The sequence below is a fragment of the Corvus moneduloides genome, chromosome 4, assembly GCF_009650955.1.
Source record: "Corvus moneduloides isolate bCorMon1 chromosome 4, bCorMon1.pri, whole genome shotgun sequence".
In the NCBI taxonomy this organism is placed as follows: Eukaryota; Metazoa; Chordata; class Aves; order Passeriformes; family Corvidae; genus Corvus; species Corvus moneduloides.
The window spans coordinates 24,820,807-24,844,903 of NC_045479.1; the positions used below are offsets into that span (position 1 = coordinate 24,820,807).

At 43.9% G+C, this 24,097-nt stretch overlaps 1 protein-coding gene across 1 annotated transcript in view; it reads right to left on the reverse strand.

Moving 5' to 3' along the window:
• Positions 1-17,130, reverse strand: part of MRTFA (myocardin related transcription factor A) — a 104,618-nt gene extending 87,488 nt beyond the window's left edge. Inside the window, exons 1-4 of the mRNA XM_032105849.1 lie at positions 16,998-17,130; positions 9,731-9,823; positions 8,621-8,903; positions 88-151 (exon numbers count right to left, since the gene is read on the reverse strand). Of these exons, the coding sequence (XP_031961740.1) occupies positions 88-151; positions 8,621-8,903; positions 9,731-9,823; positions 16,998-17,130 (573 nt within the window). The remainder of the gene's footprint in view (positions 1-87; positions 152-8,620; positions 8,904-9,730; positions 9,824-16,997) is intronic.
• Between the last annotated feature and the right edge of the window lie 6,967 nt (positions 17,131-24,097).

Consider the following 24,097-nt stretch of genomic DNA (forward strand, 5'->3'; position numbering starts at 1 on the left):
ACTTTTAGTGACTACAAGCAATTTTCAATTCAAAACCTAAGAACAAAAGGTGCAGACTAAAGACAGAAAAAAGAACACAATACATACCTTACTCACAGTTCCCACGGACAAACCCAGCTCACTTCCATGCCAGCAGCTCTCTCCCCAGACACTGAAAGAGAAAACAGGACACAAATACTCAGAGATTTAAAAACAAACAACCAAACAAACCAAACACAGCCCATTTTCTCCTTTAAGAGTAAGGAGCGAAGTCCTTTATCTGGGATTCTTTTTAAACAGAATCTCTAATTCATTTGGTACACACTACAGAAGTTGGATTGACATACCATCAAGACTGCCATGCTGGTATACACACACCCATGCTACATGCAGAGCAGAATTTTTATTTTAGGACTGCTGCTTTGTCAGTTCTGAAGAATGCATTGTTTGAGATCTACTAAGGCAGAATATTCACCAAATCATACACTCAATTTTCCGGTCCGTGTACTGAAATCATTCTTAAACACTGGATAGTAGAACTTGAAGACAGTTATAACTAGCTTATCACAGCAAGTTACCCACCCACACAAAAACAGGGAAAAGATAAAAGTACATTACAGAGATCTGTCAAGACAGCAATGGGAATTCCATTTTGGAGGAGGGGGAGAAGAACCATCCCGTGCACCTTAAAAACTCACAAATGTACTGAAGTAACACATCATTTTCTTTGGCAATACAGTTCTAACAGGTGTACACAGCAGTACCTAACTAGAAAATAATTACTTCGGAGGCTCTGGAAGATTGCTGTCTCAAATGGCAATAAAAAGGGTCAGAAGTTGCCATGCTTCCACTCCCACTTCCTTAGCCACCTTTAAAAAAAATACGCATCATCAAAGTTTCCATTCCATTTCCTCCTCCGAGCTTTTCAGACTTTAGGGCTTCCTACCCACCAGAAGCACAGAACTGCAGTCGAGATGCCATGATATTTTGTCAATAAGATAAAATAAAAAAGAAACAGGCACCTCCCCAAATACAAACTTCAGACCAGATGGACTTTGGACATGAGTATTAACATAGTTCCAGTGAAAAGGAAAAAAAATTTTAAAAAAATACATATATAGAATAAGCTATCTACTACTTCAACATCAGAAGGAATAAGACCAATTAGACTGATTAGGCTTAATGCTTGGATAGTCAGCATAACACAAAATGTGAGTTTTCTGATCCCCAACAAATAAAATAATTTTATTCTGTTTACACTGTTCAGAAGGAGCTACAGGTAATGAATTGCATATGTACTTGGTCAACTCTCCTCCACTTAACTCCTCTAATTTGAAGGAGAAGGGATTTACAATACTGGTACAAATGGAAAAAAAGAAGTAAGGACACTACTGCTTCAGAGACTTCCCTTCCAGAGAATATTTCTATTTTTCTCTGAATAAAATGTGCCAGGGCACATTAATCATGGCTGTATCACAGAATCACAAAGTCATTCTGCCACCTCTTACAGTATTTGTCATCAAGTCAATATTTAGAATTACTTACAACTACTGAATTAATTTAATGTGAGAACCCATAATAAGTAATTACTTTTCTTTAATAAAGCAGTCAAACTGATACAACTGTAATTAAAACATAATAATGATGCAAGACTACGCAATGAAGTATATACTTACAGTGTACCTTTTACAGAATTGCAGATCCTAGATTTTCTAACAGGCAAGGCAAAAAGGCCTCAAGAAGTCAAGGAAAGTCTTCCACAAAGATGGTAAACAATTAACCACTGTTAAGAGTTTGCTACTCCGACACGATGAACAAGGTACCAGAGAATTTGGCAAAACAATTTTGCTAAAACATTCTTCTGACTGCATTAAGCACATAACATCAAAATTTAATCGTGATGATGTTGATTCTTTAAATCACAAATTATAAGTGAGTGAAATTTATCCATATATTAAATCTTGACTTCAGTGCAAGTTTTTGGCATAGCTTGGTTTTCAGTGGGATTTTTATTTTTTAGTTTGCTGTTGCTTCGGGATTTTTTTTTTTTTTGGAGACTCAGATATCCCTGAAACCACTTTTCACACATGAAAGCGTGGAGAAGTTAGCAATGCATTTCATTTGAAGATTTCTGCTGGCCAATCCCTAATTTCCAGTAATCTTGGTTCACTGAATATTATCCTCCAATTTAAGATTGCAACAGCACTGATAAAGCTGAACAATCACCATGCTGCTGCATTTAGTTTCCAGCACTTAAGATCCATGTTCTCCAGAATCTCAATTGACTCAAGACAGGTCCAACACTGAGTCTTTTCCTGATCTGCCTATCCTGGTAGAGGGAATCTGCGAATTTTTTACAGAAGCGAAACCCCACACCCAGTCAAAATAATCTTTGTATTTTCTTCAGTGCTTTTTTTTTCCAGAAAACTTCAAACTGCTGAATACCAAACTGCTGAAGAACGTATCAAGCTATCCCTAATCAGATGGGAGGGTGAAGCAGAAGGGGAGGAATCTCCCTTTACACCCCAGTTCTACATCCCTTCCAAGGCATTCATAGTCAACAACCAGCCAACACAAAACACCAGCCTGGACAGACATCTCACCTGGCACAATATGGTACACACATACACTGATTTTTTTGGCATCTTTTCAAAAACTTAGCACTTTCTTTCAGAAAATAAGGTGCATATATGTGAACATACAAACACGCACTTCAGCAAACAGGACAAATTATTGCAACAACTTTCTTGCCTTAACTTATTTACTTCTCCTGACTTTCCAAAACTTCCATTAGCCTTCTCAGGTGCCTAGAGATCCTTGTTCTCCCATGCAGAACTCATCCTTCTGGACATCGGACATTTTTCTTACTTTCTCTACTAAGAACTCAAGTTTTATTCCAGATACTCTGGCCAATAAAAGGTCAATTTTAAAACGTTCAGTCCCATTTGCCAACAAAGTTCCTGCTCAGTCTGAGATGGTTAAAGTATTGCATCCTGCAATTTTACTGCTTAGTGATCTGAACCCCAAATAGGAGATAACTGGCTTGCAATAGGCATGAACAGTTGTCAATTTTTTTTCTAATGTGTGTGCTATTAAGCTAAGAGATGCTGCAGGTATAATATATTCCTATCGTTATCCTTATTCACTCACTCTGTGGAATTTCAATCCAGCTTCAAAACGAAACAACAGAAAACCCAGACACACCCTGCCTTCAAAATTAACAAGCCAAGCTTCACAAATATTTAGCAGAACAGCCTTACAACTGTAATGGAAGACAAGCTCTTTACTGCTCCTTCTATGCTGCAGTGAGTGAGCAAAGATTAATCTGATAACTGAAACATTTTCTGGCAAAATTCCACAGTTTAAACTGTTTTTGCTATTCTTTGCTCACAGCACACTCAAAACATTCCTCCAACACTCCTTTTTCCTCTCACTACAGTCAATGCAGGCAGAACTCTACTGTCCTAGATTTTCTGAAGAAAAAATAGTGTCATCTCTAAGAAATGCAGAAGTCTCATCTTGCTGATAAACTTCTCCATCCAATGGAAAAGTTTATATGTCAGTGTTTACATGTTCAAGCCAAATGGCTGCTATTCCAGTGATTACAACGGCTTATTGCCTTCACTGGTGACTTGGAGTTTCAGCGCGTCTGAACAACACAGAAACTCACTGACATGACTCGTAAGTCTGCTCAGAACATGGCAAGGCAGAATTCATATCCCATCCTTCCAACACCCAGACTGTCCCTCAGATGGAGGCTTTGAAAAGATTCAGACTCAAGTTATCTGCTCCTGTAAATCATGTCCAACAGGACATATGAGAGCGAATTTCGGACAGTTACATTAGGCCTAACATTAACACGGCCCTACCAGTCACTCAGAGAAAACTCTCATCTGTGTGCGGGTCCATCTTACACAGTGGAATAGAAATTAAGTTACAGTGTGGACTGTAATCACATTCTGCTGGGAATTGTATTGCTATAAAGATCACTAGGGAGGGCAAAAATAGTAGTAATTTTTTTTTTTTTTAAGGAAATCATTCAAGTAGAGTCTTTCAAAGTTTTTTTCCAAAACTTTCTTTCTGAAGGAGGAAAAGCTTCCCTGTAATTGACAGAAAGTGAATCCTGTCTCATCTTTGCTCAGAGCTGTACCATCACACATGTAAACATTTGCAGAGAGAATGAGTTCATCATAACATGGGTATCTTTGTGTGTAAAGGATGATCTCATCTTAGTAAGCCTAAACAGGGTGTCAACCATATGGACCAGTCGTGCAATGAAGACATATCCTCAGTGCTCCACTAAACCACGGGAAGGGTAGGACTCAAGGAACCACACATCCCCTCCCTAGTGTGTCTATAACTAGTTGTAATTGCCAAATATTACCGGAAACATTAATTTGAGGTTGAAACAATCTGTGACGTAGACTGTCCCAGACCGAAATTAATTTCACAAAACTAGACATACCATTTCAGTCTCCTGTTCCCCTAACACGAAGACACTCTGAAGATGATGTGTAGTCAGCACATTTATTTGCCTCACTAGAAGATGGCAAAATAGGGAAATTTCTGCACTGCTTATGCCAGGGCCCCTGCACTGTGGTACATACACATTTCAATATGCACCCATGGCAAGCAGAGACAAGAGCAGCAGCAACTCCTGACCATGTCCAGGAGAAAGTTTTTCTTTCAGTGCCAAAAAGGCAGCCCCCAGTGATCAGCTGTTAACAAGTAACACGCTGGCACATGCAGCAGCAGCTACCCTGCTTCCTCTGCTGTGCTCCACACAAACCCTGCTCTTCTGGATCAGCAGGGCCCAAACAAGCTGAAATAGGAGCACAAGTAAATTAAGAAGGATAAGCAGAAGTAGTTGACACTGTAGTTTGTAGTAGAAGAGCAAAAGCAGATGGATGGCATGAGGTTAAGGTGCAAAAGAAATCTCCAATTAAAAGCTCAGCCTTTAGCTTTCAAGATTTAAAAATACTTGTGACTCTGTGTTACATTTCACCTTCTTACAGAGATGTTATCAATATGGCCGTGTGCCTAAATCCAAAATATTTCTTTGCACAAGAATAATGATGCTGCACACACACAAGAAAATGGGGGAGTGAAAGGGAAAGGAATGCTGCACAAACCAAATTCATTACATCAATTTCTGAAATATAAACCAAACTAATTTAAACAATTACATTACCTCACTCAGTGACAAATTCAAAAATTTATCTGTGTGGAAAATAAGTATCTTGAATAAGAAATAGGAAAGGATCAAAGGAAGCGAAATACTGTTAGTAGCCTTGTTTCTTCACATCTTAAAACAGTATAAAACTGAGGGCAGATTCTGTATATACTGCATGCACTGTTTGGCCTCTGCAAGGACAACCCACATTTAAAAATTTGAAGGTGCTGAATGACCAATGTGGCACATCTAAGACTGGTAATGAAAACTGTCCTCACCCCAATGCCATTCACTTCCCCTGAAGAAGACACTTAACAGCATTTGCACTCCAGAAAGCATTCAAAGGTTGGAAGGTAAAACATACACATTAACCACACACACAGTATCCCTGAAGAACTGAACAGAGTATTTGACAAAGAAATGAGTTTCTGAATTCACACAAACTCATCCATTTCATCTGACACCCACACATAAAAGAAGAACCACAGGAACAGTTTTTAACTACAGTTCCTTTTAGCTGTAGCTCTTAGTGATCTGCTCCTCCACTCCAGCTATGCATTCCTGCAGCTCTCTCGCATCCTTTATGTGGGGGGTTCGAGGGGGAGAGGAATAGAACACGCCCAGATTAAAAATCAGGTCTCTAACCTGGCCTAGCATGTAGCTCCATAGACTCCACTTCACTACTGAGCACCTGGTGGGGAGGGGAAAAGAGGCTCATGGGAATATGAGCTGTTTAAGACAGCCCCACCACTAAAAGAAATGTCTGTGTAACCACATCCTCTCTTTGCAGTCTCAGTTCAGCAATATGTCCAACAGGAAATAATTAGATTTGGCTTTCCCAGACTAGGTGTCTGACAGTTTGAGACCGCTGAGCAATTGCTTTTTCTGCTTCCTCTCCAACAGTTTCTCAGGAAGAGACATTGACCCTCAGGACACAACTGAATGGAAAAAAAAAAAAAAACAACTTTAAAGGAAGAGTCCTGTATAACTATAATATAACTGTAATACGATTTGTTAATTATTACCATTTTTACATGGAAGAAATCAACTGTACTCTTCAAAAGGAATCTTAATCACAATACTGAGTTATCAGTAAGTAAACAGACATTGAGATAGTCCAATTTTATTATCTACAACACAGGAAGGACAGCTGAGTATAGAGACCAAAGACAGAAGACTGTTGGAGTTGCTATAAATTGTGCTTTTGGGGTAAAAAGCATATAAGGAGACACCCTGCACATTCCAAATGAGTGCAACAATTAATCTTGTGATAATGTTTTGACACATCCTAAGAATTTATCTGCTTTCTTCTCCAACATGCAAACCTTTTTTGTTCTGATACTTCTCTCTCTCTAGTACAGCTGCTGTTTTCTCCATCAAATACCATACAGGAATTTAATCATGGCTCAACAGTGAAGGAAATCCAGTAGGGATTGCTGTTGTTATTATCATCATCATCATTAAGGGGTACTTTGATTGCCTGAATGTACATTTCACCTGGAGGTTCAAGTACGAAAGTCTGTGAAAATTGCTGCTGCTTTGCCATGCCAGTAGAAGTCATAGTTAAAAAAAAAAACCACAAGCAAGCAAGCACTCCTCCTCAAACCTAAGAGTTTCCCATTATCTCATATTCAAGAGGAGGAAAAATTAAAGACTGCTTTTGGAAAAATCCCACATTCTCTTAGTTCTATGTCAAAATGTCTTCTGTACTCCCTTTCTTTGCATTTTATTTCATGATCTGCTTGTTGCCTGAAGATTTGGGAGCCTTCTCCCACATGATCATAGGAGTGGATGGCCTTAATTAAACAAATTAAAGCTGCTTCCACAACTGTTGGAACCAGCAAATTGCTTACATTTTGTACAGAACAGTATGATGCTCAAGAAGCTATAACTGGCAATATTTCACTCTTTTCCTGAAATCACATTTGGTTTCTAAATTGTAACTGAGAAAGGACTGGAAAGCTAATATCAGTAAGCTAATATCTGCTAATTAAGAAGGGCAAATTTGCCTACTTGTGGAAAGCTTAAGGCATTTGCTTTTAGCCCCAACTCTTTTTCTCCTTTCAGCAGAAAGCACAAATCTAAAGAACAGAAAAGGAGTTCACAGTCAGCTTCAGATCATACACTTATTTTAAATTCTATTATTAGATTCTATTTAATCACAACTATTAGATCACTCATTAAATCACTGCAGCAAATGGGAACAAATGGGTGTCCCTTCCATTTCATATTCAGTAATGATTGAAATATTTTTGGAAATACTGATGAAGACCTAAAGGCATTACACTTCCACCAGTTTGACAGTGTCTTTACAGAAACCCAGTGAGGGATTTTGTGCAAGCAGAAGATGTGTTTTGAAATCAGTGGTGGAAGTTCATTTGTATTTTTACCTGAAAAACAACACACAAATAGAAAACACACTTCCAGTAAGTCAGCTATGCCACGACTAGCCCTGATGTCAAACGCAAATTTGAAATAAAACCAGAATATTGGGATATACCCATTCAACCCAGAATAGCTACATTTTATATTTTTCAAATATTCAGAGCTGTGTCTTCAGCTCCTACCAAGAAACAAAAAGCACATTTTAGGTGCCAAGACACAGAAAAGAAACTAGAGACTTAAACAGAAACATTTTTAATGTCTTCAAAATTTATTTTCTATGGATGGGAGATTAAAATGCAGTTTCACAGCACGGGCCCTGATACTGTCTGGACAAACGATACCAGAAAGGAACTGCTAGCAGCAAACCTGCAACCCTTTATTCAGTTCACTCAAGGCTCATCTGGTAAAACAGAATCACACAGAACCGTATGCACACAAAGTTTGCATGATGCAGCATAAGGCTACACAGATCCATATCACAAAGCTCTCGGGAGGGTTATTTCCACTGACACACACATAGAATTATCAGTTTTCATCCGTGATCAGGGACGATGTGAAATTACAGTCCTCTTTGATACAAGATTTTACAGTGACAGAGAGGAAGACAAACAGCTGGGACACACGGATGTAACCTCAAATAAGCACCCAGCCACAGCACGGACAAGCATCTTCCCAGTGGGGAAAATCAACCCCGCTCAAGGGAGCCCAGTGAAGATGGCAGGAGAAGGCGGCTGCTGCTGCCCAAACCCTCGAGAACCCCTGTCAGCACTGCCCGGCCTCGAACGCCGGAAAGAGCTCCCCAAAACCACCCCCCACCGACCCGCTGACCGCGAGGCGCCCGGGACCCTTCCCAGGCGTGAGGGCGAGGAGGGGCGGGGAGAGGCGCAGCGCGCGCCGGGGCAGCAGGGACACAGCGCGGGGGCTCCGGAGGGGGCGCAGCCGCCCCGCGCCCGCGGGGAGCGGCCGTGCCCCAGCGCGGGGAGGCCCCTCGGGGCGGGCCCGCGCCCACCCTCCCTCTCCCTGCCGCTGGCAATCCCCGAGGCCGCCTCGCAGGTCCCGGCCGAGCCAGAGCTCCGCACTCACCTGGTCACGGCTCCATCTCGCCCGAGCCCGCCCGTGCCCGTCTCCGCCGGAGAAGGCGCCGCCCCCGCTCCCGCAGCCCGGCCGCGCCACCGCCGGCCGGCGCCTCGCAACCGCGGAAGCGCCCGCCCCCCGCCGGAGCCGCCCGTCAGAGCGCAGAGGCGCTGGTGAGCGGCACGGGAAGTGGCCAATGGCCCACGAGCACCTGGGGAAGCTTCACGGAGCGAGGGGCGGGCACGGTGTGACTGGCGGGGCGCACAGCCGATCGGAAGGCAGAGGTGAGGTCATCGCGGGAGGGACGGACGGAGGGGGCGGGCTGGCTGCTGGGCGGGGAGGGGCGGGGACGCGGCCTTAAAGGCGCAGCGCCGCCCTTATGGGCGCGGCGGGGTGTGGCGGTGCGCTAGTGAGCGCGGGGCGTGGAAAACATGGAACATCCCGTGCGCCGTGGCAGTTCTGGGAGCTTCAGGCTTAAGGACAAGTCGGGAATATTTACCTTCCTTTGTCCCATGCTTTCGCCCAGCACCGCCCACCCCTAATCCTTGGGATGGGAGTGGGGGGTTCCCGTCAGAGGCTGGATCTTAAGTGCAGGAAGCTAAATGCAGCAGGATGGTGATTGTTCAGCTTTATCGCCGGACGGTCGCAATCTTAAATTGGAAGATAATATTCAGTGAAGCAAGTTTACTGGAAATTAGGGATTGGCCAGCTGAAATCTTTGAGTGAAATGCCTCTCCAACTTTTCCACACTTTCATGTGTGAAAAGCGGTTTCAGGGGTCCCTGAGTCTCAAAATGACGGAGCAACCAACAATGGGAACTGTGGTGCTCTCGCTGCCTGACCTGTGACTGAACAGGAGGATGCCTCACAGGGTGGTCTGGTCCTTCTCTTGGAGAGGCACGAAGGTTCTTGATGTGGTACAAAGCCAGGAAAATAAATGGTGCAAGTGGGTGAAATGTCCATAATGAAAACTTCGGTTAACTGGGGTGAGGTTGTGCAGAAAATAGAAGAATGATGGCATCCCTGAAGAGCAGGGCAGAGGACCATAGCTGGAGTGTTATAGTATCGTTATAAATAGTAAGTGCACTTTACCTGCAGTGATGTTCTCACCCCTGCTTACTGTATCTCAAAAGGACGTGAGTCATGACAGAGACTGTAACAATGCTCCGTGAAGGATTGTCTCGAACTGTGAAGCTGAAAAAGTCAGGATCACCTTTCAAAACAAAGAAAAGAGCGAGGTATACAATAACAAGTGATATAAAGAAGGCGTCATTGGCCTTTCCTTATTCTCTCATATAGTCAGAGAACTGGAGGACATGATATAACTGCAAAGCAATGTATGTGAAGTAGTTAGGAAAAAATGTTTGTGCAGTGTACAATTAATCTGTGAACTTCATGATAAGAAGCTTGATGTTACAAGTATGTTAAGAAGAACCAAATTCTTAGCCAGTTACTGCCAGTCAGCCACTATCTTGCCCTAGTTTTCAATCCTGACATTTACAGCTTTTTGCTTTTCATTCCCAGGGATCCAGTTCAGCTTTGGCTATGCACATAAATCTTCAAAGTAACATAATTCTTCTCCCTGCTGTTTGACAGGGTTAGCCCTCTGGAGGTAGTTTAGTGGAACAATAGAGTCAAAAACACAAAACATTCCCATGCATGATGGTAATTCTGGGAGTTTCATGTTTAATGACAAATCACGAATATTCACCTTCCTTTCTCCCATGTTTTCTAACAGTTCTTTAGGGGTCTGAGACAAATGGTCCAAGTGAATGAGAGAGCATAGATGTCTTCCTGTTCTGCATTGCCAATTTTAGCAACAATGGTGTGTGGCTCATTCTTGAAATCATTTGCTTAGGAGACTTGTTAATAGATCTGTTTACAGAACAGGGGAGGACAGATGATGTGTCCAAGGGCATACCACAAACTGGCAAAGCTCACAGCTCTGCCCGTATTTCCAGTTCACAAGCTGGAGTCCTGCTCACTGTATCTGCCTTCAAACAGATGAACATTTAAGAGATGGAAGCATTTCTCCTCATTTCTGTCTGTAGGTTTCACTGGTCACACCAATTGGTCACTAAGGTCTCCACTGATTTACAAACCTGCGTGTTACAGATTGCTTTCAGTAGGTACTACTATGCTTTTCTAAGCCCTCAAAGGTGTTTATAGGCCTTGATAAATATACAGTAGGGGAAACCATAAAGAAATAATTCTGCTTCTCCCTAAAATATTTCTGTTTCCACCAGGAACAGGGACAAATGAAGAACACATGTTACATGCAAGCTATATTTTTTGGTTTAGTTTTGAAGGCCTAGTTATTTTCAGTAGCTTTCAATTTCCTTAAGACTCATAATGAATTAACTAAATTCACATTTTATTAACAAATGCATGAGAACATCTGCAGTATTGGTAAAGGCAGCGAATCAAGTCTATTAAATTACTTCCATTTGATTTAATGTTAGATGAAAGTTTACACTGAACAAAGAAGGCACCAGTGAAGTATAACAGAATTCAATAGAATTCAATACCATTACCGTGAGACTGATTCTAAATGCAGTTCTGAACTCCATTTCATAATCACAAAATTAAGTTACTTCTGGGCACCTACCATGAACAACTAAGCTTGGAATCTTGCACAGAAATATTTGATTTTCCTGACCTGATGTCTTAGTCATCATTGACTTAGCATTACATTCACTTCTGCATTTGGATTTCTTTTCCTCTTTAAAGAAAAGCAAGTCAGAATGGAGGGGAAAAAAATCAAAAGAGAACAAAGTAAAGGGTGTCCCTAAGAGTGTTTCTAAAGATAAAGTTCTTAAAATGGCTCTATGTTGTGCTTAACATTAAAGTCTGGATGGCCTTCAGCCATCTAAAGATGACTCTGCTTAAAACCACAAGCTATTACAGAAACCTTAATGACCCAACAACTCAGAACATGCCTAACAGTGCCCTGGCATTAGGCTGATGGACAAATTGTCTCCTGATGGAGAAAGAACCTTGTTGGCACAGATAACTGGTCCAGCTTCATTTTTGGGGGAGTAATGAATTCTGCTATCTTGGCTTCTGACTGGTAACATGCATCTTAGCAGCTCAGCAAGATCCCAGGTTTTCCAGTGGTTTGCACAGACCGCAGCAGCAGGTCCTCACACGCGTGCATGTGTGTACACACAAGCAAGAGCGTGCAGGGACTTCCCAGGGCTCTGGGAAGCTCCTTCCAGAGGCAGCTGGCCAAACAGGGATGATTGCCATCCCTGGGCTCAGCAGAGTCTGTACACCAGCTGCTGTGGCCAGGCTCCTGCAAGACACTGACCTGGGCTCAAGGGAAGCCACCCCTGCAGCACCTCTATCCCAGCACCTCTGGTGAGCACTTGTGTGGATGGATTGTGCTGGGCCATTATTGTCTGTATCAGGGCTGGAGGAGCCCTTCCACCACACCAAGCACTGTCCATCACTTGATCAGGTCAGCTTCCCTGGCTGGCCTCGAGCCAGAGCCTGCAATTCCCTCACAGGCTGCAAGGCAGAGGTTGAGGAGGAGGGTGCACCGGACAAGGTTGGGCAGGGAAAGGAACAGGAGGATGCAGAAGTACTGGAGTTCAGGCATGCGTTTGGGTATGCAGGAGGAGGAGTAGGCTGTAGACACTGAAGATTGGGCCCCTAATGGAAAGCAGAGGGCTGTGAATGGTCCAGCTCTGAGCAGGCAGCTGCTGCAACCCTCCCAACGGTGGTGCCACAGTCCTGCTGTGTCAGGAGAGCTTTAAAGTTGACTTCAGGGTTGCATTGTAAAACTAGTAGGAGATGGTGTGTTCTCAGCTTTATTTAATCAAGTCCTGACAAGCAAGAGACAACTGGAAAAAGTGCCTAACAAGACTCCTTGCCTTCAGTGAGGCCAGTCGCTTTCACTTTTTAAACTGAATCCTGCTCTTTACATGGTTTCATTCTTAGTTTCCATGACCTGCACATCAGTGGTTGGTTTCTGTCCTATAATCCCTACAGTATAAGTGTCTCTTGAGAAAGGAGTTGGGCAAGGACATAAACATCTTAGAGAGGTAGTTCATAGACTGTTCAAAATGTTAGAGACACTCATTTTCCTATCTTACTAAGGATTTTCTGTTTTGAAATGGGTCAGCAGTTTCAGTTTGGTAAATGCCAACGTATTTCTATTAATCTAAGCTTTGCTGGGCAAGGAATTTACCTTCCTATGTGCCCTTTACAAGAAAAGAGGATTTTGCCTGCTCAGCTGTTCAAAGAAAAAGTAACATAAAGGAAAAACAGAGCAAAGGAAACTGAATTCCTTTTTAAAAGTATGTCCTTTAGGCAAATATCAAGTGCGAGAATTTCCAATAAAGAAATTGTTTGGGGAAGTGTCAGTGCTCGTAAAAAAGTGTGTGGATTAGTATCAGAGTCCAGGGTTAATAATTAGTGTCTTCTATCAAAGAATACATTAATCATTAACCTGAGGCTGACTTCCAAGTTGTGACCCGCATAGATAGAAAAGTATTACCGTAGTAAATAGCAGAGTTTACAAACTCATCAGTTCAAAAGTGCAGGGATAAAGCTACATTGTGGTTTATGAGAAGAGGTGAAGGTTGGCCATCGTCTTTTGGCTTGAAAGGACTGGAACAGACACCAACTCGTTTCTGGGGCTTTGTAGTATTTCACTGCTTCCCTTAGATGGAGCCAAACTCACATCATCTGGGTGCCTGTGACTCACCAGCAGTGCATGCAACTTTCCCAAAATCAGAGGAGAACTATGCAGCAGGGGAGTTTGTCATGGGTCCCTAAGCTCCATTTCCTGCCCATTCCCCTGGACTGACTTCCTAATATCGGTTCATTGCCTCCCAGGTCTGTTCCTACAGTGCCACAGCGACAGACAGTGACACACAAAAGCACTAATCTGACACTGACCTTCCCTTTCAGCTTGAGGGGAAATGTTTTTTCAGATGTTACAAATATAACCTTTCTAACATACATTATATCACAGGTTGTGCTACTGATCTATTCATCTGCACACTGAATGGGTAAGGCATTAGGAAGAATCGTCTGGAGGCTTCTTCCTTCCATGTTGCACTACGATCTTGGGTAAAATTCTGATCTACCAGGCCTTGTGACTCTGGCCTCCAACTGCAAAATGTTTGGGATCTATATGGTTGCAATGCAATGACTTGTAACAGAAAGTAGGAACTTCAAAGAACAGAGAGGAGTCTACAGTCTCTGCCACCTGTGAAGTGATTGCTAAATTACAGCAATTTGATCAAAAAGCTGCATAAGGAAGACAGGCACAGCTATCAACCAAACAAGGATAAGAGAATTACAGGGTAAGGAGTGAGCATTTCCAATCTTTGGGAGTAAGAAACCATAGTTACTCTCCTGACAGCAACTGAAAGTTCTTTCCTCAATTCAAGAGCCAAGAAAGGCATCTTCACATCTGCGTTTAGAAGAGTGCAAAGCCACTCACGTCCCAGTAAGGGGCAAGAGTAAGTGTTTCCACACTGGTTTTATTTACCTGGCAACAGATTTCATTACACTGGATTTGAAAGTGCTGTGGAAACGTCTGAGGCAACTTTGACAGAGTACCCTTTTCCTAGCCTTTTATTTTTAAGCAAGACCACAGAAGAGATAATTTTCTCAAAAGAGCATTACATTTAAAGGGTCTGTCTTGCCATTCACCGTTCAGACTAAATCATGATGAATTGAACCACGGAGACTGTGTATTGGTAATATCCCAGTGATACAATTGTGCAACTAACTGGAGAAAAGATCTGTGTCTGGTTTTATATCCCAGTCGTTCTATACCTATCATGACATTTGCAGAAGTCATTTTATCCCTTCTACAGAGGCATATGGAGTGCAGCAAGAGGTTGTGACAACCAAACAGTTGAGAAAGCTGGGAAAGGTTTTCTGGTGCCAGACCAGTCTTTCGGATAGAGCCTCCTTTTCCAGCGGCTTGATGGAAAAAAGAGATGCTGGAGTCCACTCTGGTTTGGCACATCCTCATCAAGACTGTATTGCTTCCCAGCTGCTGTTCTGACTCCACAGTCTGCTCTTGAAGGAGTTGTGTTCTCCATCTTTCATTGCCAGAAAAGGTGCAGCTGAAGGATTTGGAAAGAGGAGATTTGATCTCCACACAACCCTGGGGGTTCCCCAGAGTGGTGAGTAATCAGCTTGGGGAGAGGAAGTGTGTGACACACTCATCTTTACTTCATGTAGATGTTTCCCATGAAGCAACAAGAGGATCTTTGGATTTCTCTTTGCAAAGCCCAGGTCTGATTTCAGCTGCGATGTCACCCTGCGAGAGCTGACTCATCCAGCAGGGCTGCGGTTCCAAGGAACACATGCAGAGGCTGGGAAAGTTCAGAGCTATTTTCAGAGCTTGGGGGGAGTTGCCCTGTGGGTCCCACTCTCTGGGAGAGGTGCTGGACAGAGAGTGTGCTGTCCAAGAGGCTCAATAAAACTGGACACTGCCATGACCTCACAGGCTTCAAAGCAAACAGACTGCAAAGGCAGAAATAGTAGAGGAAAATAATCACCATCCACTGGGAAAGAGTTCCTTTGGCATTTTGATCTGACCAATCACCTTTGCACAGCTTAGCTGCATTAAATGGTCTCTGGAGCAGGATTTTGGCAGTGCCCAGAAAAGATGGACCACGGGGAAATTGTGCAACACAATGTCAGAATACGCTGATATTCACCAAAATGAGTGCAGCCTCATCTTCTGCCTCGGTTTACCTTTTTCTGTTTACCTCTACCCAGCTAACACACCTGGTATTTCTAAATCTCTCCCTAGTCTGGGTAAGGCTTGTTAACATAACATTCAGCTTTCCAGCCTCAATAACAAGATTTACAATTGTGATAAGAAACATTTTAAAATGTGATTTAAATATATCTATTAAAAACAGTGGAGGGAAAAGCTCTGGAGAGAAATTAGAGTATTCTGATTTATGCTTGAGAAAAGAAGGATCAAATGGAAGGCAAAAAAAAAAAGAATGAAAAAACATGTCTGCCTGGGGAACGCAGCATCAGCCTCTCTCAGACAAGTCTGATGTTCCTACAAAATAACCAATCCAGGAATGAGTGTCCCAGATAAACAAAGAGGCACAAACATAGGAAGTAGGAATGAAATTCAAGTGCAGCTGTTTTCCACTTTCCCCTGCCCCTGCTGCAGCACAACGCTGAAACTGAGCAGCTGAATTTGCTACCAAAGAAAGATATCCTTGTGTGGCAGAGCTGCCCGTCAGACACCAAAAGCTCTTCCAGCTGCTGGCAGTGTAGCAAGAGTGACGGGCTCCTGGCCAGGGCTCTCCTGATGGAGCCCACGCAAATCAGGGAAGTGCCCGGGGGCGGTTTGTTAGCACTGGGGACTGCTCAGCATCTTGGATACCGACACTCCACAACTCCTTCTGCTTCCAGGGAGCCCTTTGTCAGGGTTAAACGTCTGGTTAAAGGGGCTGATGATAAAGCATTCTCACGGAGCTGATTTCTCCAGAAATGTGCGCGATGCCAGTATGTAATGTCAGGAGGCAGCTTTGCCTGAAATATCAGGGGCATCTCATTTCAAAAAAACTGCACTGGAGAAAGGGTGTAGGTTGGAATTGAAGGACAAATATGATTAAAAGGAGGGAGATATTGCTATGCAGAAGCACCCTGTGATTATTTAGTTTACAGGGAGAAATTCAGAAAAGAGAACATAATGGAAAAGCAGAAAATACTGAAGTCTGTCAAGGTGCTCTGCTGCACCCTGATTGCTCCTATACTGAATGAGGACTCAATGAACCCGAAAAGGGATGCATTTTGAAGTGGATAACAGGAGACGTGTTTATTACAGAATAATGTTGGGTGTGTACAGGAAATTTATTTACTACAGAATAACGTTGTTTGTGAGACTTTTGCTGACCGTCATTGAGAGCAAGAGTCAGCTTAAGTAGGATTAGAGAGGGGGAAAATGAGGATAATCAGAGGTTGTTACTTTTATTCTCTCTTTCATGTTTGAGGGATAAAATCCACCTAGCTTCAGGCCATAGAGCAACCTCAGAAAGCCCACGATTAGAAATTACTTCTGTAGGCAAATTATCTTCTCTTGAATTCTCCTCTTGAACTTTTCTGGAAATAATCTTCTCCTGGTTTCTGTCACAGATAGGATAGTAGCCTGCAGGGGTAATTTTTTCAGTATGTTTTTTACTGCTGGGGTGTATTAGTAAAGGTATGAGCTGGACTTTCAAAGACTGTTTTCAGGCCACTTTCTTTGGCAGAAAAACACGATGTGGCAGATGAAAATAGAGGTCAAGTGACTGACACATTTTTTCAACCACTCGATTCTCTCCCAAACATAAGAAAAAAAGGTATTAAATCTGTATTTTGTGACTATGCTTCTTTTTTTCACAGCAACCTACTCTTCAGAGAATCTCCTAGGTTAATATTGTTCAACTTTATATCTTGAGCATCATCTATTTCCTGGATATTGTCTGCATCTCTATTGCTGTTTCTGCTGTAGTGAAGAAATCCAACCTTCTCTGCTGCCAGCATGTTCCAGACATCTTAATCTTTGAAATCTGTCAGTGTGTGGGCAGTGGGGTCTGGCATGTTGAGGGACCCTAGGTTTGCTCCCCCTGCTATGGATGTCAGCAGTTCTCCAGCACCCCTGTTCTCACTGCTGCATACATAGGCTGATGTTTAGCCACTGTTTACCAATTTTCTCCCAAAGATGTTGCAAGTCCCTTCTTGCTGACTTGATCATTTGCCTTCCATGGGCACATTACCCTGGTCTGGCTCCATGGCAGGCTTATCCTGATGGTGCCAGAGCTTGTGACATACAATCTCCCTGCTCTGGCTGTGTCCTGTAGTGACCTTTACATGGTACTACCTGCATGCAGATATTCTGAAAGATTAAATCTCTTCTGCCCCAGCAAAGTGCCCATCTGAGGGTGAAGTGAGCCACACAATTGCTCTAAGTCTGGTCTCCTCTGGGCACGGTGTCACTTGCTGCCATGGGCACACACACCCTCTGATCCTCATCTGCTCTTGCACCTGAAATGTGCACTTCATCCTGGGCTGTGCACTGAGCTGGTTCATCCCTCTCTGTACTCAGTGGGTCATGAGAGCTGTCACTGGGTCTCTCTGTCAGGTCAGCAGCCCAAGACTGGCAGGGATTGACCTCCCATTTGCCAAGAGGCAGATAGCAAGCCAAAAAGTAGAAGTGGCTGATCTAAAGGGGGCATAAAGGGACCTAAACAGGTGCCTGAAGTCCAGAAAGGACTTTCAAAAGAGATGTTTGATTTTCCCTGGTGATTCCATGCTTTAAAATGTTTAAACAAATCCCATGTATAATTTGGTCAAATGACAAGAATATGTATACAAGAGAATGATGATAATAACTCACAAAGCTTTGGAGGATCTAAGTGTCAAAGAAGGAGGAGTGGTTACAGTGGTCCTAGTGTGATAGCCATGAGGACCCAAGTGAATTTGAGAAAAGGAAAGTTTTGGCTCAGTACAAGGAACAAAAATATAAACTAAATAAAGCGACCTAAAATAAGTAACTGTACAAAGCCTAAGAAACCAAACAAACCCTTTCTTCCAAGTAGTTATTTTGGAAGAGGAAAAGTACCAGATACTACATTGAGTTCTTTGCGAGCTTCACTCTTGTTGTGGGTTTTTGTATCGAAGCCACTCAAAAAGTTATGGTGATGGTGGCAGCCTAAAATGGAAGGAGCCAACAATAATCGCTGTTTGATTTGAACAATCCCCAAAAGGAAGAGGATGAAATCCCTCAGCAGTAAATTAAAACAGCAGAAACCTGGCACGTAGAGTAAATGACGCATACAGTGAATGGTACAATCTTCTGTTGGGCACTGCACATAGAGGACAGATACATCATGATTTTCCGTGTCTAAAATAAAAAGCCTATAAAAAGTACTTCTTCCCGTTATGGAGACAAATACATTTGACAAGAGTGATTTGTCTTCTTATTACAGAATTGATGCTTTTTTTAATTTCTTTTTTTGTGTGTGTCCTCCTGTCCCTGGTGAGCTTTAAGTGCAGAGAAAAAAATGGTGTCTGATCTGGGTAAGAGTCTGGCACAGATGAGTGGTCTGAAACTGGGAAAATACCACTGCTTTTCACATTGACAGTGCTCTCTCTTCACTGGAGTGTCCCTGGGGTTTAGAGGATGCAATAAAACATGTTCAGTCTAAGTAGAGGAAATGTTAAAACTTCAGACAAAAATAGACATTTAGGCACTGTGTTAGAAAACTGTAGCAGGAGCTAAACCAAATTTGAAGACGTTTGAAGACGTGGAAATTTAAAGTCAGGCAAATGGTCAAAACCAGAGATCAAAGTTGATCTTCCCAGACAGACTTTTCTATTTTTCAATGAAGGTTTTTTTTAAAATGAAGGCTAGAAATATCTGTGTATTGCTGGCTGTGCATTGATAGATGAGTAGGAAAGCAAGGCTGGTCACTAGATCGGTGGGACAGATGCTGCAAACGAGAGCATCCTCTTCAGCTTTACGAAGCACTGACTCCTGCGCCAGCAGGGAGGCAAAGAGCTGCTGCACCATGTTCACAGTCCATTAACCACTGGCATTTTCAGTGCATGCCAAACCCCAGATCAAATAGCTCTCCTGTTAGGTCACGCTAAAGTGCTCCACATCCATTTCTCTCCGTCACATCCCAGTTACCAGGCTGCAGGGGCACCAGTGAAAGTGGCATGTGGAAGCTTTAAACTATATAAACTTTGGGTCTTGAAACAAACAAACGTGCAGTGAATGAGCACTCGTTGTTCCCTTGTTCTGTGTTTATGCTTTGGTGAAGAAGGCGGCATTGGGTTCCCGCTGGAAAGTGGGTGACAAGTTTAAAAGGACATGGGCACAGTGCCGGGCAGCAAGTGCCTGCACCATGCCACTGTGCCTGGCCCTGGCAGGGCCAGGCCGTGCAGAGGCACCGCTCTTCTCCTTCCTGCTGCCCTCGTTCCTGGGATGAAGGCATCCAGCTCAGGAGTCGTCTCTCTGCTGGCTTCTGGCCCGGGATGGTTAATGATTGCTGGTAGGAAGGAGGCAGGAGACAGGAATGTGCTGCCATGATGGCACTCTCCATTCCCCTCCATGTTTTTGAGCTTTTGGGCATTTTGTTTCAAAGGCAGCACTCTCCGGATGTTTTCATTCTCGGGTACTTGCAGATGTGACTCTCTGCCAAGAGATGTGTCTTTTTTTATCTGGGAAAATCCTTGGTCTGTTTTACGAGATGGACATACGAGGCCCAGGAACTACCAGCACGTACAAAGGTCTGCAGTCTTTCTTCAGACAAGGCCTGCGGGCCGGATTTTTGCCGTGGCCCCCGAGAGAGCAGGAATCAGAGCTCGCAGTGGCGCCCGGGTGCTGTTTGCGGGAGAGGCTCCGGCTGGCCCCGGGCCAGGGCCCGCAGCCCGTCCAGCCCCGGGCGGCGAGGGAGACGTGCCGGCAGCGCTCTGCTCTGTCTCTGCTCGGCACGGCAGCCCCGGGCTGACGGCACAGCTGCGGTGCTGGACAGGGTCTGGACTGCCTCACTGCTGTAGGGTGGGGGAATGAACTGCACTGACCCCTCAGATGGTAAAGCACACAGAGGCAGGTTAAATCTCCTCTCTTGTTTTGCCACCTAATCCTGCCATGCTGTTCCTCCCAAGCTGCATCCTTCTCTCTTTTCAGATCCTGTTTGTTAACCTCTTGTGCCAGGTATCTATCACTGATTCCTTTCCTATAGGTCCTGATTTTTGTTTTAACCCTTTTTTTTAACCTGCTCTGCTAACATACACCCAAATCCCACACTTGAACAGAAATACTGGAACCCCTGAACATATCAGGGACAATGTCTCCCTAACATTATTATCATTACTAATATAACAGCATGTAATAATTACAATAATATCTAAAACAGGTAAAATAATGCCAGTGACATACTAGTATCCTACAGCTGGGAGGAACAATTCCCAGGAATGTTCTATTCCATTCAAGGATGGCACGTGCTTTGGGGACATAGCCTGCCTGTGCTGAGGGAAATGTAGGAACCAAGACAGCATCACTCTTTTTATTTAATGGCTTGTAATCACAACAGGCATGGAGCAGAAGGTAATAGAAAGACTAACTTTATGTCTGAAGTCAGGGCACAGCTGTGTTAGAAAATCTTAATGAAAGAGGATGTGGTTTTCTTTTTACGCTAATAAAGCTTGTTTCCCTCAGATACGGGGAAATGACTGTCTTGTTTTAGCTGAAGTTTTCCTGAGACAGTACAGGTCACACACAGACACCCAACATAGATAATTTCTGCCCACACCACTTGTCAATGCTATCAGCAACTTGAAATCAGACTTGCTAAGAGGAAGGGTTAGGCAAACTCAGCCATTAGCATTTTCCTCCCTGTGCCGCTCATAATCAGATGTGGCCTTGCTCCTCTTGCTGGGTCAGCAGTTTTATAGCTAGGTGAGGCACTGGAGGAGCCATATCCATGTACCTTCAGAAAGCTGCAAAATTTAGCTGTTGTTTTTGTTTTATGGCAGATGAAGCAATGTGAAAAGACAAGGGATATCCAGCAGGATGACTTGTGTGGAGAAAGAGCACCTGGCATCCTCTCTGAGCACCCACCTCTTTTATTGCTGCTAGTGATACACCAATGAATCAATGGTGGTAATCGTGCTTGTCACTGAAAATATGACCATGGAAGTAGATGGACATAGCCTAGTCCAGAATCAGCAGGAACAAATGTGACTGTGTGCCTTTTCTTGCTATTCAGACATCCATATCCTAAGAAAACCCTGCACTGCCCAAAATAATGGGAGTGTTCTTATATTTGCCAGCTCAAGAGCTGTTTTATTAGTGCTATCAAGAGGGAAAACACAGGTGTTAATGAGGTCAGACCATCTCAGGCCCTGCTTATTTGTGTTTTGGATTGCTGTGAGCAGAGCTCCATAACCCACTGATGTAAACAGGGGGTTGTCCCTGGCCTCAGAGCCCCCCTGTTGAGGAAGGGCATGGCACTAGGGGTCATTGGGGGAAAAGACCCAGCACCGTGGCTTTATTTCTACAGCCTGTGCAATTTAACTCTGGACAGAAGTCTGAGGCCACCATCTCGTGATTCAGGTTCCTCACTAGTAATGCTTGTGCTCATGGAGCCATTGCTTCCCCCTTACGTCTCCAGCCATTCCTTCCTTCAGCTGCACCTCAGCACAACCACCACCTCCTCTGCAGCACGAGCATGATGGGTTATAGACCCGAGTTTTGAACCCCAACAGAGGACTGATCCAGGCTAAAACCCCAAGGTGTTAGGAGGAAAAGACAGCTAGATCTCTTTAAATGGGTGTTGCCACAAAAAGCCCTTCAGGAAAATGCAGCCCCTGGGTTCAGATGGCAACCATGAGCATGACCAGCCCTCCCTGGGCATGGATGTGTGAGCATGGAGAAACCTGTCTGTGTTTTTGCCCCACTTGGATCCACTGATTGTATCTGCTCCTGTTCAGAGATAATCTTCACATGGAAAAAAAAGAAGGTGGGTGCCTTTCTGACCCTACTTATTTCACTACTCAAAGACTTCTTTAAAAAGCGGTTCCTACCTTCAGATTTTTTCTTCTCTGTCAGAAATCCAGGTCTCAGCAAGCTGGCTTCCTTGAAAGCTTCTGGTGATAAAGCAGAAACAGTTGTGTGAGCCACCAGCTGCAGCAACAGTCAGGGAAAATCTGAGGGAGGGGAAATTAATTCATCGAGATCACCTGGACCTCTGTGTGCCACCAAAGAGGACCAGTGGGGCAGAAAGCAGCAATGAAAGGTCAAGTTTTCAAGATAAATATGGAAACAGTCATTGCACAGGATTTCTCTGGTAAATTCACTTTGCAAATACAAAAACTCCCAGAAGTGAGTGTTATCCACAGTGCTACACCCTAATTAAACCTCTCCAGCATATCACAGCCACAGACCCCAATTCTATTTGCAGTTCAGCTTCCTCTTGGCTTCTGGGCTTCCCAGTGCTGCCATAGCTGAGAGCTACCCCACCCTTTAGAGCCTCCTGTGGCCCAAGCTCTGCTTACTCACTTGGTGAAATGAGGTTGTCCTTTTGAAGTTCACCACTCGCTTCAACCACAGCCCTGAAAGAGCTGCTTACATGTGGACGTGGCTAAACCCCAGGCAGATATTGTTTCTAAATAGCTGGTGATAGTCAGAACTCAGTTAAAAAGCAGAAGACATAGTAAAGGCATGAGTGCAAGCTTTCATGGTGAAAGGGAACAGTTAATTAAGCCTTAGGCACAACGTGTCTCTCTTACACTTAATTTAACACTCAGTCTGACAGCACCTGGTGATGCAGACCTTTTATCTGCTGGCTGCAGCCTCTCCCACAGCGGTGACTCAGCTGGCCTTTTCCTACACGCCTTGTTTGAGTGGGAACCTGTTCAAGAGATCCTAGTAAAGTTCTCTCCCCTTAGACCCAGCAATTTCTTACCTCTCTAGGAATGATTGCATCAAGCAAAGCCGAGGAAGAGCTGGTCCTTGTTACTCCTTGTTTGGGAAGAGAAGAAGCACTACTTCAGGCCTAAGCTTGCTTCCTCGTGGACAGAAAAACACCTCCAGGCTATTTTTGCCCCTCCTCCCAGTCCTGTGTCCCCTGTCCTTGCCGTTTTGCTATATTAGCAATACTTGAGGGATTGCATTTGGTACTCTGTTTCTCTTGGATGGGGGCAGTGGAAAACAAAGCTGCAAAGGCTTGATGATGTTGCTGTTCATCAGTCTCTTCGTGCATGTAGGAAGTTTGGTTGGTGATTTTGAAAATGTTTCCTTCATAAACTGATTTTCCACCCAGTATTATGGGCCCCTGGCCTCTCCTTCCTGGCAGGAGGGCTCTGCCATGAGAGAAGCCACCCTCATTGTGCCACCTGTAGCAACACTGCTGTCTGCTCCCACGGAGAACCAATCTGAGTAGGTAGCATTTAGAAAAATATAAAATTAAGCAGAGCTTTAAAAAAAAACAAACAGGAAAGCTTTTTCATCAGATCTGCTCCCTGCACTGCGTCATTAAATGCCTCAATGAGGATTAAGCCAGGGTGAGGGTCCAATTTATTCCCATCCTTGCATTGCCCCTACTCCGACTCTGCCTGGCTGCTGGCCAGGTGACACAAAGCACTCAGGCAGGGGATGCCACATGCAAAATAAACCCGGTGAGATCTGGGAGGCAGGATGCCTGTCAGCAGTTTGACCATGCAAATGATTGCAACAGCTCAAAGTGGGGAATGAACAACTGAGAAAAGGGGGGTGATGCTGAGCTCAGCTCCCCAGGACCTGGCAAATAGATTTCCTGGGATGTTTAGGGGATATCTCACAGACTGCAGGACAAACAGTGCTGCCTGCCATCCCTGGGGTCAGGGACCTGAAAGCCCATTTGCACTTTTTCCTGAAGCACTGTTAATTAGTATTATAAAACCACAACTTCCCTCCAGCCCCTTGCCTGCTGTGTTCCTCTTTGGGCTGAAGTTGTTCATCTCA